This window comes from Varanus komodoensis, unplaced genomic scaffold (genome assembly GCF_004798865.1).
Source record: "Varanus komodoensis strain SLA01 unplaced genomic scaffold, ASM479886v1 scaffold3, whole genome shotgun sequence".
In the NCBI taxonomy this organism is placed as follows: domain Eukaryota; kingdom Metazoa; phylum Chordata; class Lepidosauria; order Squamata; family Varanidae; genus Varanus; species Varanus komodoensis.
The window spans coordinates 16109814-16125047 of NW_025335761.1; the positions used below are offsets into that span (position 1 = coordinate 16109814).

At 45.5% G+C, this 15234-nt stretch overlaps 1 protein-coding gene across 7 annotated transcripts in view; it reads right to left on the reverse strand.

Annotated features, from left to right (window-relative positions):
- Positions 1-1673: 1673 nt before the first annotated feature.
- SLC8A3 (solute carrier family 8 member A3) overlaps positions 1674-15234 on the reverse strand; it is a 153226-nt gene continuing 139665 nt past the window's right edge. For 3 of the 7 annotated variants that reach the window (XM_044437186.1, XM_044437187.1, XM_044437185.1), the window contains 4 exons: positions 9441-9565; positions 7374-7473; positions 3903-4178; positions 1674-2556 (listed from right to left, as the gene is read on the reverse strand). In XM_044437186.1, the coding sequence (XP_044293121.1) occupies positions 2180-2556; positions 3903-4178; positions 7374-7473; positions 9441-9565 (878 nt within the window). In that variant the 3' untranslated portion in view covers positions 1674-2179. Of the gene's footprint in view, positions 2557-3902; positions 4179-7358; positions 7474-9440; positions 9566-13021; positions 13027-15234 lie in introns of all 7 variants that reach the window. The other 4 variants (XM_044437190.1, XM_044437189.1, XM_044437191.1 and 1 more) reach the window with 3 other exon arrangements.

Below are 15234 nucleotides of genomic sequence, written 5' to 3' on the forward strand. Positions count from 1 at the left end.
TTTGTTAGTAACCCAACATTTCACTTTGAAGCTGCTGCTATAACTCATATGTCTGTGTGTTTGTGTACACATGCACAGATAATTTTTAATTACAACTGGAAATCAAAAGGGTGCTTTTCTAGAATGTTCTTCCCATGATAAATGGTGACAGTTAAAACCATAACCCTGGCTCTAACAGAGATCAGGAAGCACCGGTCCTTTGAAAGACAAGGGTTGCTGCACACCAGGTAATCATAAGGTGATCTCATTAGGTGAACTGGAAAAATATTTTCAGCACTTTCCTTAGGCAGAAAGGTAGGTGGGTAGGAAGATGCCCCCAGACCCTCAAAGGCATTGGTATTCTTCTTACCAGTAAAGAGAACTGGCATTGGTATTCTCTTTAGCAGCTAGATGTGTAGCATTATCCATAGAGTCATGCTCTGCCCTCAGTGAGGTGAGGAAGTCATCCGGTCAGAAATTGCCAAAGGTAGAATTAGCAAATTGTTTCTGAGATGCTTTAATGTGAGTTTAACTGCCAGTGATGGGCAATCATCTCCAAAGCAGAGCTCCTTCCAACGGCTAGAGCTCTAGGCCTGTGGATCATATCGCTCTCATCGCAATACAGCACTAAGCTGTGCTGTGGGCACGAGCCTGGTCCCCAACCCTAACCCCCCCGCCCCCGTGTAGTCACAAGGAAGTTGGAAACAGCAGTTCCTGTTGTGGATTGCTGTTTTGCCTTAAAGGGGAACTGTGTCTCGTCTTAACAGTGATTTATTAGAACAACAAAGCGTAATAAACCATGGCTTGAAGTTGGCTGGTTTGGACAAACCATAGTTAAAACTAACCAGTTTCAGCCAGTGCATATATAACAATAAACTGTGGCCGGTAGAAAACAGAAATGGATACTTCTAGTCTCTTTCTCATGGCCAGATCTGAGGAAGGACCAGGAGGGGTAAGTACATGCCTGAAGCTTGTTGGAGTAGCAAGCATTACACCAAAGTATAGTGTTGGCGCCAAATGCGTCTCTTGAGAGTTTCCTTTTACAGGTGGGGTGTCAAGGAGATGCCAGTATGTGGCACAAAGCTAGTCAAGAGGGATCCCCAGGATTCCTTTCTTCCTCCTTGAAGGCTTTGACGTCAACCTGTGCAGATGAAGCCTGCAATACTTTACATGGCACCTCAAACACCCTCAAATTTTGTCATATGCACTGAAAAATGGGAGAGGAACAAATTATAACCTCATCTCCATGTAAAAAAGAATCATCATCTTCTCCATCAATGAAACAAGGACTCTACTGTAATTTTAAAAAAGAAAGAAAAGAAACTTGTGCTGGTTTTTCCTTTGCTCCAATTTTCCACACTGCAGGCTTTCCCCCTTGTGTTGGTTTATTTGCCATTTATAAATGACTATCTATCTATTTAATATATATATATTGTTGTCTGCAGTGCCAAAAGCTTTTAAGTTAATTACACAAAGAAAATTGCCATATTCAAAATATACAAGTTACATACAATATTCTTAGAGGTCTTTCTTTTTTGGTAGCCCAGGCAAGTGAACAGACCACTTCATACCTTCAATGGTATTTTCCTGAATGTGTGTGTGTGTGTGTGTGTGTGGTGTTTGCATTTCAAATACAACAGTCTAGCACTGTAACTCTAAAATATCGTGAAAAGAGTGAGTCTTTTGATAGACACTGTTTACCCAATGTAAAAAAATGCAGAGCATTTTCAACTCCCGAGCTGACACTGACATGAGGTTTGGATGTATTGATCATTTTTCAGCCTCCTTTCTGAGTGCTAAAAAAAGGAAAAATAGATCAAGTAAGATTAACCACCATCCCCAAATTAAAAAAAGCAAGTGGCCACCCAACTTATTTATACTTTCTCCATTTTGTAAAGTGGTAGAAGGAACAATGTGGAGATCAGCAGCACCATTTAACAAATGGGTACTTAACCGCTGCTGATGCTTCTGATTTGACCGGATGGGGATCAGTGACTGAGTTGATGTCGTTGGCTTTGTTTTAATTGTTGCCTTGACTTTGTGATGGTAGTTTTGCCCTTCTTAAAGCCCAGTTGTCCTTCAGCCTGGGCAGTTATGGAATCTTGATTGATAGCTGTCACTCCTGGTTCGACAACACACTGAAGATTGCTGTCCGATGAGGTAACGAAGGAGGGGGCCCTCCCTTCTGGCTTGATCGGGCTTAGAAGCCCTTGATGTAGCAGTAGGCCTCTAGCGTGGCAAACAAAATGTACAGCAGCCACAAGCTCACGAAAAGCACCATTGTGGCAAGTCTGCACCCCTTGGGGCCGCCCAGCTCCCCTCCCAGGTGAGGCCGTCTCCGGTACAGCAGGACGCTGATGCAGATGAACGCGAAGATGGTGAACAGTGTCACGGAGAAGGCGAGCGTGCCGGCTGACACATGGAATTCCCCTCCCTGGGAAGCCCAGTAAATGGCTGCCACTGACCAGGCCAGTCCGATGCCCAGGAAGACGTTGACGGCATTGCTGCCCGTGACATTGCCGATGGAAGCGTCTGCGTACACATCTTGGACGGCAGCAGCTTTGCTAGCGAAAGTGTCTGAAAGGGAGAGAGAGAGCCAGAGAGACAGTGGCGTGGATGCGGATGGGAAAGGGGTCATCCCCTGGCATTGGTGGACCACGGCACCCACTGACCCTTCCCACTGGCTATGCTGGCTAGGGCGGACAAGAGATGCAGCCCATGAGCACCTGAAGGTCCCCAGGTGTCCTGCCCCTGCTTGGGGCAAAATACACGACCGCCCAATTTAAGATGGAAATACCTTTGTGGGCTGAAAAGACCGGGAACTCAGTTCTCATGAAGGTGGTGAAGCTGGGTGTAGGGTGGGCCACAGCAGAGGGCTAGAGAGGCGGTGGGGACCAGGTGGGCTGCAGGCACGTGCCCCCACTGCACAGCTTGCCTTCCTGCCAAATTGCTGGGGCCTCGGCCATGGCTGCTGGAGCCAGTCTGGCTGCACAGGTGGTGATGGGGAAAGTGGCAGCCATGCCGGCTGGAACGACTGAGCAGATGTGCCCTGCCTCCCAACTTTCCTCCGAATGCTTTGGCTCTGTGATTAGAATGGATCGTGGTGGTTTTACTGAATTATAGCTGTCTGTCTTTTGTATGTTGTTTAGACAACTTTGATAGGCTTTGTTTGTTAATGTGACTGATTGATTGGAGAAAGGCTTTCTCAGGTACTGGCAGACACAATGTGGGCTTTCAGTTTTATAACTTCTACAAAGGAACCACAACAAAGTTCCTTTCATGGAAACCCTTCCCTAAAACAGGGATGGGAAAGGGGCAGAAGAGTCTGAGGCACCCTTAGCCCTTCCTGCACTCTGCACCTGCCCTGAAAAGCGGCCTAGAAATATCTGAATTAACTAGGAAGAATGCTGCTGACGTGGCCCTGGGATTGCTGCTCCTCTTGGGGTCATCCCTGGAAAGGTGCTTGTATGGAAGAGGAGAGCAGAAGTTAGGGCGTCAGCCCCTGAAGGCCCTGCTTGCATGGAACAAGGGTAGTTCTCCAAAAAAATCTGGAGAACTACCCCTGCTATAGGAAGCTCAATGCAGGGCCATGATGAGACTTCAGCATTTGCAGCTCCTGCTTCCAAAACGGGATTGTGAAGGGGGATGCTGTATGGGGTAGTGTAGTGTAGTGGTTAAGAGCGGGGAACTGGGACTAAAGAGACCTGAGTTCTAGTCCCCACTCAGCCATGGAGCCAACTGGTGACTGTGGGCCAGTCACAGCCTCTCAGACCAGCCTACCTCACAGGGTTGCTGTTGTGGGGATGAGACTGAGAGCAGGAGGAGAATGATGTAAGCTGCTTTGAGTTCTTAAAAAGATTACAGTGGCATATAAATCGAATAAATAAATGAATGGAGCAGACCTTCTCCATGAGTCTCCTCACCTGGAACTGAAGTGCCAAAGGCCACAAAGATAACCGCAGTCACAGAATCCTTGAGGCCGATTGTGCAGCCAAAGTGAGAAGCCAAGTCTCCGATGATGGCGGTGAGCATGCCAATGATCAGGATGGACACGACGAAGCAAGCCCAGCCGTGGCAGTACTCTGTGGGGGGCACGCAGGCGAAGAGCACCTTCCAGAAGACGGTTAGGAAGTGCATGACATAGTCGAAGCAGGAAGGCAGGCGCTCCTCGCCAGACTCATCCTCGTCTTCATCACCCGCTGCAGGGAACAGAAAACGGGGAAGCCCAAATCTAATGGATGTTGCAGGACTCCCAGCCCCTGGTATGCCTCTGCAGGATACCAGGTAGGGAAGGCTGGTCTGGCACTAGCTTGGATTTTGACTCCAAAGCATTTTGGACTCCCAACATTGCCCTCCACCAAGCCCTCTGCCTCCAGTCCCTTCTCCCCAGACCCCTGCTTTCCAGCTTGCTCATCTCTGGGAGTCCTGACAGCGGCTTTGCCAGCTGGATCAGTTCCAGCTTCCCACTTTTCCTGTGGACATGACCTCCCAGAGGCTGGCCTCTCTTCCTTGTATGTGGCCCTCCGGATCTGCCTTGCCCTTCTTGACCCTTTCCCTCCCAAAAGGTACACGAGGACCTGATCTCGTTGTGTCTCCCCAGGCAATGATTCCTGACAACAGAACATCTGGATATAGATGGCCTGCAGAACCACAGAAGATGTGGACAGCTTACTTAGGGGCTGCCAGCAAATCTACTCTCTTCCAAGCTGAACACGGAAAAAGTATTTTTCCATGCAAAGTCTCCTTTAGTGCTGAAGCAAGGAACAGCCCGGCTGGCTTCGCTGTCCTTTCCTCTGCTTAGCCCCTGGAGATTCTGGAGGGTTCGTGGGGGGAAGGGGGCTGAGGACAGCACTGGGGCTTCCCCATACCCTGGGATGGTACCAGGACGTTTGAAAGTAGGTCAACAACAGGGGAAGCATCTCTTAATGTCCTTAGCTTTGTTCTTGTGTGGGCACCCAGAGGATATGACCACATTTATTACCATAGCAACAGAGACAACATCATGAAAATATTGAAGGCCAGTCAGGCATCCTTATTCACCTTTGCTCTGAAGAAGGGAGTAAGCAAGCATGGGAAAGGAGAGGGGATTAAAAGACATTCTTTCCCCATAGCACATGCTTGCTGAATCTTAGGAGAGAGAGGGAGGGAGGGGGAGAGGGAGGAGAACTTGACAACCCACACTCAGGGGATGAGTAAGGGTCGGATGTAGATTGTTGTTGCTGGGTTCAGACAACAGAAAAACCACCATTTCAGTAACAACCCACACTCGACACGTGCTCAGTCCTTGCGTGTGTGTTGTTATGTCATCTGAACCCAGTCAGTGAGAGAGAGCATTTTGTGTAGCAGGGATCTGGACAGAAGAGAGTTTGGGGTAAGACCCCTGAGAGAGGGGGAAAAGAGCTCGTGTGTCTTGGCAGCAGGGACACTCCAAGGAACATGCGGCTTGGATGAGTGGGCCTTATGGGGCTGGGAGCGTGGGACGAGAGAGACAGACCGAAAGGGTGTTGTGGGGAGATGATTCTGAAGGCGAGTGAGAACCTTGCGTTCAAAGGGAAGGTGCTGCATTTCGGCGATCACCCCTCATGTCTGCCGTGTGCTGAGATTCTTTGGCAAATTAGCACTGTCGGATCCTGTGAAATGGGTTTTCGGGACTGGCCACATTCACTGCATCATTCACTTTGTGACAGTGCCCACAACACTTTTTTACACTTTCCCAAAGGCTTGCTCTCTGGCCTTTCCAAAAACCAAGTTAAACAATAAAGCCACAAAATTCATAGATTACATCTCCTTGTACTGGTTTCCCTCAGAGAGTCACTCAGTAGCAGCCATTGGCAGCTGGTGCTCATGAAGAGCACTCAGTGTGGGCAACCTTAATTATTTAAGTAATTTCCCCATCTCCAGCTGAGGCTTTTTGAGCAGTTTAAAAGACTTGGCAGACAGTGGCCTCTTTTAAACCAAATACTAAGAAGAAACTGATCAAGAATCTGGACACCACCATAAAGCCTACGTGGCATCATAAAAGAAGGGGAAATAACTTAAGGAAGAGGGAAGAAGCAGTGCTGGACAGATGAACCAGCAGCCTGATCCGAAGCAAGAGAGAAAGAGAGGAGCAGCAGGGGCTGAAATGCAAACCAGCCGGAGCGGGAGGGAGACATCACAGCCCTCTGCTTTAGCTGATATGTCTGAAGCTAAGAAGGAAGAAACTTCCTCATAGGCAGCAGTGTCCAGGGCACATTTAGCCATTCCTGCACTCGCCACCTCTCAGGTTTTGCTGGCTGGTCTCCAGCAAGCTCACAAAAGAACTCCAGCAGAAACAATTCACAGCCCTTCATGTCGGTAGGATTTCTGGAAATTAGCTGGGAAGAATGCAAGGGACCTAGGAAGCATTGTGAAACATCTTGGAGTGCTCTGTGCAGCTTTAAAAGGGAAGCAGCCACTAATTTCCTGCAATCATTTAGTTGCTGTCTCTGTAATATTACCTATTGTGTGCAAAATACGTGGATACATTAAAAATCTTGAGCTGTCTAATCCTGGAAAAACCATTCATTTGAGCTCCTAACTACAAAGGTAAATGGTTGAAAAGCACCGCTAATGGCTGAGAACTAAGGAGAGATTTTCACAGCATGCACACAAGTGAGCCGAAGTCTAGCTCAGATAGGTAAGAATGGACAATGTACCGCAAGCCGCAGCTCCTTAAAAGTGAGCACCACTTAATCCAGCAGGTCCCAGCTAGATGTGTATAAATTTGCAGGTTAAGTGTTCTAATTTAATCTAACAGATTGATCAATTAGTTTGAAGTATTCTTTGTTTATTAAATCTGTATAAAAGCCACCTGTTAACATAATGTTCTCTAGCTGATTAATAAGAACCAATTAATAAGAACTGTGGAGTGCCGATTCTGATTATTTGATTATTCAGAATTAAGGGGACAATTTGCTTTACTTTTGCAAGTATTTTGATTCTGGCAAGTTGGTGTAAGAAAAAATGAAAAAAGAAATATTAAAAATGACCTTTCCTTCTAACAGTGGATTGCAGCTTTTCTTTGTCAAATTATCAAGAGCCTCACTTTTCCTTCAGTATCTTAAAAAGTCTTCTAAATTGAAGTTTTGGTAATCTGCAGGTTTATTAGAATATGGTACATTTATTATGTAAAATACAGATGGTTATTGAAACCATTTTTAATCATTTAGCAACCCTAATAAACATCCATTCTGTAGCCGATGGATGGATGCAATATAGGTATCAGACAAAACAATCCTAAGAAACCTTGCCAAGCTGAATCCTTCCGGGCAAAGGGAGAGTTTAGTGGTGGCTTGTGCTAGCCACAGTAATCGGCCCCCCAACCCCTGAGTGAGGGCTACCTGGGGTGAATTACAGGCATTCGCCTGTCTCACCTGCACTGACAGTAATGGCTTCCATGAACTGGTCCCGCCATGAATGTGTTCCTACAACCAAGGCCAGGTTTGTCTTCTTGATGAGCTTGTCCACTGTACTCTGTCAAGGACAGGAAAGATGGGTTAGAACAGGCCTTCCATTGGACGTACTTCATAATGGAGTCCTTATTGATGGCTTAAACCAATCAGTTAAATTATTGCAATTCTGTATGTGTCAACTCAGCAATCAATCCCATTGATTTCAGTTTGCCATTCACCCAAGAAGGTCTACAGAACTGCTGCCTGAAATGCAGAAAAATCAAACCATCAATAAGCACATCTTATTGCATATCTCTGCATAAAATCACTTCAGAGTCAGGCCGTTGCCTCATTAGAAAGACTGCCTTGTCAATTAACAGCAGTAGCTTCTTGCTTTATCGTTCACACAGATCAACTTCAGCCCTCTTTCCCATCACAGATGAGGCCTTTATAAGGACAGAAAAGAGCAAAGCCATCCAGCATCCGCTTCACACAGTGGCTGGCCAGAGACCTGTGGGAAGCCCACAAGCGGGACATGAGTACAATCCCACCCTCCTGCTTGTGTCCCCTGGAAACTGGCACTGCTTCGGGCACATACAGCCAGCAGGACTACGAGCCACTAACACTTGTCCTCTGTGATAATTGGCCTAATTTTGCAATTGCCCTATTTCATTCACAGAATTTCAGAGGGGGTCTTTGCCTCCATCTGTAGTCTTTACTAGAGAGAATTCATGATGCGGGAAGTCAGAGTAGCTACTTAATGCCTCTTGATGGATAGTACTCCAAAAGCTTCCCCTCCCATTGCCCATGGATACACTCATTTCCATTCATAACTGCAAGAGGCCAATACACCCAGGTTCCCAGCTAGAGCTTCACATGGGCCTTGGCAGCCTTGGCTTCAGGTGCAATGGACTCACTATTAAAGCTGTGACCAGAAGACATGAGCCTCACCTGGACACCCCTAAAGGAAATAAGCTTGACCGAGTCAAGCATGGGTTTGAGTACTGGTGAAAGTGTACTTGTTGCACACAATGCTTATTTATCACTTTCACTGGGAATAATCCCTGTTCTGTGCTAGTATTACCGCAGAATGGGACACTCCCATGTACGGACAGAAAATGTGAGCTAGAAGAGCAGAAGAAGTTGGGATTAGCAACTGGAAGCCCTGGTTGCAGTCTGTCCCATGCCTCCATTTCCAACCCCAACATGGACAACAGGTGTAGAGGTAGCAATGGTTGGGTCAGCAGGAAAATGACAGCCTACTTTTATGTGGAGGAAGAAGGACTGGGCTGGGACTTGATGTCTTCTGTGTCCACAGAACTCAGCTTTTAAGCCCATCTGCCACAACCAGCAGTAAGGACAAAGAGAACTGCACACACTCTCTTTTGTCCTGAAATATTGGAATATATCTGAATGTTTTTAAAAAACAGTACATTTGCAAACATTGGCTGCACAGAAGTTGTATAGCTTCTAAAGTACAGCATTTGTTACCAGGTTTTCTGTCATGAGCATTTATATTGAAAAACACAACACTGCACTTTTTCCTAGTGAGACGCTTGCCTTCGTCTTAGATTTAGGATGTTCTAACTTTGGATGCTTTCAAATGAACAGACGATGAATGGATGTTGACAACTCTTTTTTGTTATACCTGGCCATATTACGTTAGGGTACATTTGGCTCTCATGCAATATACTTTGGACTCAGGACTGGCTAGCTCAATTTTCAGAAGTCGTACATCAGGAGAGGGTGGTGGGATTCTACATGGCTTTTTTTAAAATACCATGGAAATAATGTGTCCCCTTAAGCATCTCTTACTGAACTTTTCGTCAGACTTCTCTTTTGTCCTCTATTGTTTCCTCCCTATTTGCATTGTCTTCTTTTCGCCAAGCACCCCTCGGCCTCTCTACCCTACATTGGCTTTCCTTCTCACACAGTGCTCTTTCCTCTCTCTGTTCCTTTATGGTCTCCCTTTTTCCTCCTCTGATTACCTCCTTTCCTGTAATTTCATTCCTCACTCCCTCCCAGAGAGGGTTGGTACCTGGCACTGACCTTGAATTCATAGGATTCTTCAATGATGACCTCCAGTTTGGGATGCTCGCCCAGTATTGGCTTTCCCATTTCTGCAATACGCTTGGCTTCCTCCTCTTCCACTGTCAGCTTCCTTTCTGCCACTTCTGTGGAAAAAGTGTCAACATGCAGAGAATGTCCTCCACACTTCTCACATAGGGCAGGGGACACTGGAGGAGAGCTGGGCTGAGCAAAGAAGAGCGGAAGCTGGCCTCCTATACAAGCTCCACATAACAGATCCCATGAAAGCAATGGAAGAATGGATTACTTTAAATTTAAGATGCCACTCATGAAATGCACTGGAAGTTGGTGTGAGAAATGGATCTGATTTCCATGAAACAGTCAAGCACTGGTCAAAATATGAAGGAAGATTCAGGGAGACATGGGACTGGCTCTGGGAGCCACCATCCACAAGAGGAAGGACTCTGCTTGTAGAAGGTCTCATCACCTGATTTTGGGACTCCTCCCCTCTGCACCACAGCCTGCTTCATTCAGTAAGGTCTCCCAACTCTCTTTGCAGCATCTTCAAAGGGCCAGAAGAAGGCCTTGGGAATGTTCATTCACACCAGGGCAGATGATCCAGCATAAACCTGGATTCAGCCCATGACATCCAGACCATTTTTTCTTCCTATGTTTTGGCGTATGCACATGTGTGTGTATGAATAATGAGAACAAAAGGAAACTTTCTGGTGGGAGAAGTAGATAAATAGTAAAGAAATATTGCTTGCTAAAAATGTGGGAACTACTTAATCTACTGAAATAACAATATTAACCATGAGTAATGTTGTGCTGGATTTTGGCCTTACTGATTTTAATATGGATTATCTTTGTTAGTCATTTTAACGGCTTGTTAGAGGAAACATTGATTAACTATACATGATCCATTTGACGGGGTTCCTAGGTGGCTAAATCATGATGCTGCTTGTGTTCCCTGCCCTGCTCTTCACAGCACTGACTTCCACTGGCAATAAAATACCCAACAAGAGGATGTCAGAGCATGGGACAAGTGAACTTACATGTTATGAAGAATATGAGAATTTGACATGGGATACTGTATAGATCAGCATCCACATGTTGCATGCATTGTGTTGCTCCATATGCAGAAGAACAACATCTTGTGAACTAGTAACCTATTTCCCAAAATGTCAAGTGAGTGAAATCACTAAAATAATTTATTCTTTGAGGATAGCCCTGATTATACAAGTCTGCAAATGAAATACTGCCCCATCTGTTTTGTTTTATGGAAAACAAGTCAAGATTTTATGAAGCAAATTTGCAAACTCAATACAAAGGGAATTTATTGAGGAAAGGAAATGGTTATGTCTGTTGAAGGCACAGAGTGCCAACTTGGCTAGAAAAGATTAATACTTCTATTATTTCTTTCTCTGTTTAATAGAAGTTATTTTCTGAAGCTTGCAATGTGCTCATGTGCTTTCTGAGTTCTCAATGAAAAGGAGATTTTTCCCACTGATTAGGTTATTCCACTTGGTAGACTGTTGAACTCTAAGTTGAACACTCACAAATATACTTATGCGGATATATACCAGATTGCTCAGTTCTGATATGTCTTCATGAGGGCACACTTATCTCATTCATATTGTGGATTTCCTCTCATTTTTTTTAAGTGTACAAGAAGAAATAAGCTATTCGGGAATGAAAAGATTTTAATCTTCACATAGTGGGGTGAAAACTGGGGAGGCAGTTTCATCAAAGTGAAGGCTGGTGAAAATCTTATTCTGAGGCTAAGGAGAGATAAGAAATGAACATGCAGGGAGACATCAGCACAGACTTGCCCAATGTGGCACCTTCCATATATTCTGGACTACAGGTTCCATCAGCCCTGCAGTGGGCCATGCTGGCTGGGAATGATGGATGTTACACCCCCAAACATCTGGAAGGCACCCTGCTGAGGAAGGCTGTTCTAATTGACCTGTGCCCCTCAAGGTAAGACTTTCACCAGCCTTCACTGTAGAGGCACCAGTGCCATGTGGTCAATCCAAGAAGTGACTCAGGAATGGAACTTGCTATGGTGACCAGTGGTTGGAACAATAACAGATTGCAATAAAACTGTTAGGAAATTCAGGAAATGGGTGATGAATTTCTGGAGTCCTTATTTCATATCTGCAAATTTTGCTATGTGGGTAAAAAGATGGCCCTGAAAAGGCTGCTAACTGATGGGATCTTTCAGGAAATTGCTAGACTTCTCTGCAATGCCCAAGAGTGCAATTACCGAGAGCAGTGAGTCTCAAACTTTCCTTCACCACGGACTCCCTTTAAATGCCTTTGTGGCTGCAGACCACCAAGACTTAACTCAAGATTTAAAGCACTAGACGGTATCAAGTATTTATTTCAATTTTCTCACGAAGGGCCTTCAGATTCGGAGAGAAGGGGAAATAAGTCAATCTGTTAATACACACGCTTCTATTATAATATATTGCAATGATTCCATACAAACTTCAAATAATAATATCAACACTCTTTTTGCTCAAATGGCCCATTTTATGGTATTTTGACATGTTAATTCTGAATATGATGTCAATTTTTACATTAAAATTTGATGAAACATTTTTACAGTTCTCACCTCCCCGCTTGTTCTCAGCATGTGCAGAAATACCAAACGCAGCTCTTTGCCATCAGACAGCTACTCTCATAGCCAATTTATATCTCTGACTGTTTTAAATTGAGGAAATAGGTTCAGAAAGTCAAGTTTTACAAAACAAGCATGGAAAATTAAGATTTTGTTCTATTTCCCATTTCCTCTTGCTGTCATTCATTCAGATTTAACTGCAAAAAACCGTCACATTTCTTCAAGTCTTCACACCCGGGGGGTCCATGGATCACAGGTTGAGAACCACTGGCCTAGAGGTTTCTGCATGCGCCGGATCCTTCTAGGGCAGATAAGAAGGATCCCACCCTCACACAGTATCACCCAAGGGGCTTGGAAAGACACGACGACTTATGCTGGAAGAATGCCAGAGATGCCTTGATAAACTGGATGTCTCTGGGTCCTTGACAGTGAATCTTGCCACCCTTTCGATGCTGATCATACTCTCCTCACCACCCACCTCACTAAATGTGAATGGCTTGCATTGTGCCCTAGGGGGAGCAGCTCATCCCTTGGGTACCCTGGGAGGTTCTTGTAGCAGGCAAAGGGCTATGCCAGGTGAACACGGCAGAGACTTACACAGTGTTATGCAGGAGTTGCTAGGCTGGGAGAATTCCTTATGAAAAGAGCAGTTTTCCCAACAAGGGCTAGCAGCGTGAGCTGGCCAGTCACTTCAAGCATCTCAGAAGCTCCACCTTTCACTGGCTACAAGCTTCCTCATTTCTGTAGCTTTACATCCCTGTGTGGCTGAGAAAACTACAAGGCTTTTGATGACTCATTCTTGGAGACTAACCCTGATGGCAGGGCCAAGTCCTCAGTTCTAGGGATGTTCTGGGGGGCCCTCCCTGGCATGGGGTGACCAGAGTCTCACTGGGCTCAGAGCCCTCTTTGGGGTGGTGCTGATCCTCCAGCTCTCAGATAATGGCAACTGCCTCCATACATGCCACTTCTCCACTACCTCCTCTCCACTGACTATTCTTTCTGAGAAAGTAGTGAAGAATGAGAGAGGTTAGCCCATTGCCACCTGAAGAGCACAAATGCACAGAGGCCCTGTCCTTCTGTCTCAGGTTTGTTTATTTCATTTACACCCTGCCTTTTTCCTCAAAATGTACTAGCTACTGCTTGACAGTAACCCATGACTTTTTCCTACTCTGTGACTATTAAAGCAAGAAAAAATGATCTAACATGCACAAGACTTTCCTTTGAAGTGTGATGCCACTTCTGCTAATGCCAAAAGTGTTTGTGACCATGTTTTATATGACATCATTGCTGTACATGGGAATTTGCAGAATATCAATGAAGAGTTCTTTCCTCATGGAATCTGCAGTCTACATTTTTAACAAGTTAGGGGTGTACCACATAGAGAAAACAGAAGGGAGCCAAGGGAGAAGCAACAATGAACAAGGACTTAATGAAACACTTTTGATGTCAATCTATCAGATGTACAAACAAAAAATGATGTTTGCACAAACTTGTAGAACTTACATTCTGGATGGGGAACTTCTAGAATTTGCCATTGCTATCTAATAGTATTTCTACGTCAGAAAAGTAGTTTACAGGAACTGTCCTTGTCCATGGTGCTGATGACAACTTTCAGCTGAAGCAATAGTAAGGTAGAAATGAAGGTCTGATCCTTGTGGTGATTCCCATGCAGGCAATTTTGTGGCAAGTCAGAGAAGGTGACATTTTTAAAGGCTTCTTGTTTTACAGTAATTAGTCTCATAAACGCTTTGGTGACAGAATTGCAAATTTGGATCGGGTAAGAGCGGCCATTGCATGGACTGTCCAGCACTTGTGAAAGGGACCTCAGGGTGTTGGTTGACTGCAGGCTAAACATAAGTCAGCAGTGTGATGCGGTGGTTAAGAGGGCTAACGGCTCCCTTGGTTGCATAGCCAGAAGTGTGGCTTCTAGATCGAGAGAGGTATTACTACCACTCTATACGACTCTGGTGTGCCCGCAACTGGAGTACTGTGCTCAGTTTTGGGCCCCTCATTACAGGAAGGATATAGCCAGGTTAGAGTCAGTGCAGCGTAGGGCCACAAGGTTGGTGGCCAGTTTGCAGGGGATGCCATATGAGGCGAAACTGAAGGAACTGGGTCTCTTCAGCCTGGAGGAGACTCAGAGGGGATCTGTTGGCGGCATACAGGTATGTGAGGGGATGTCACGCGGAGATGGGTAGAGACCTGTTCTCCCCTGCAGAGGAAGGCAGGACGTGCTCCAACGGAGCAAAGCTCAGGGAACCAAGGCTCCATTTAGATGCCAGGAAGCACTTCCTGACAGTTAGGACCCTGAGGGTATGGAATGGGCTTTCACAAAAGGTCGTTGAGGCCCCATCGGTGAGGGTATTCAAAGATACGCTGGATGTGTACATTGTGGGCATGTCATGAGCGGAGCCAGCCGGAGCCGGGGGTCAGACTAGATGGCCTGGGAGACCCCTTCTGACTTGCTCTGTTTCTATGTCAACATGCCAGGAAAACGAACACAGGAAGTCTTGCTATCAAGTCAATATGTGCAGAACTGCACTATATGTAGCCATCAACATGTGGAATCAGCCATCGTTATTAGAACTGAGACCATGCCTTTCTATCAGAAATATTCAAGACCACTAAACAATGGCCCCATAAAAATAAAAATGATAGAAGTGCACCATTAAAGTTAACCTTTCCTAAAAATAGATAACCTTCACTAGGAAGGCTCATAAGGCCAACGGCAGTTAGAAGCTGCCCTTGTCCATTAAGAGGCAAGATTAAAACAAGGTGGAAGTAGCTTTTTCAAAGCTTCGGCTATCTGTCAGAAGGTGAGCCGTAATGAAGTGAGGTGGAGTTCTTTCCGGAGGGCATTCTAGGTGCAACCAACGTGTCTGTGTCACATGCAACATGACCTACCGTGACACTTGGCAGAAGAATAGAGTTAGGAGCTATGGTCATTAGTGTGTCTGCCCCCTCCTGCCCCACTGAACATTCCCCCTTTCACCTTTCCTGCTTGCACCTTCAGAACGGAAATAAAAAGAAAACTGAAGAAAGGCAGACTGTATGGATATGATTTATGAGCATTTCTCTAGAGTTATGAAGACTTCAGACTGCTTTGTGAGCATATTCTCCTCCAGAAATTATTCAGAGGCTAAACGCCCTTGTACAGACGATATATCATGAAACTTTGCTTTAACTCTA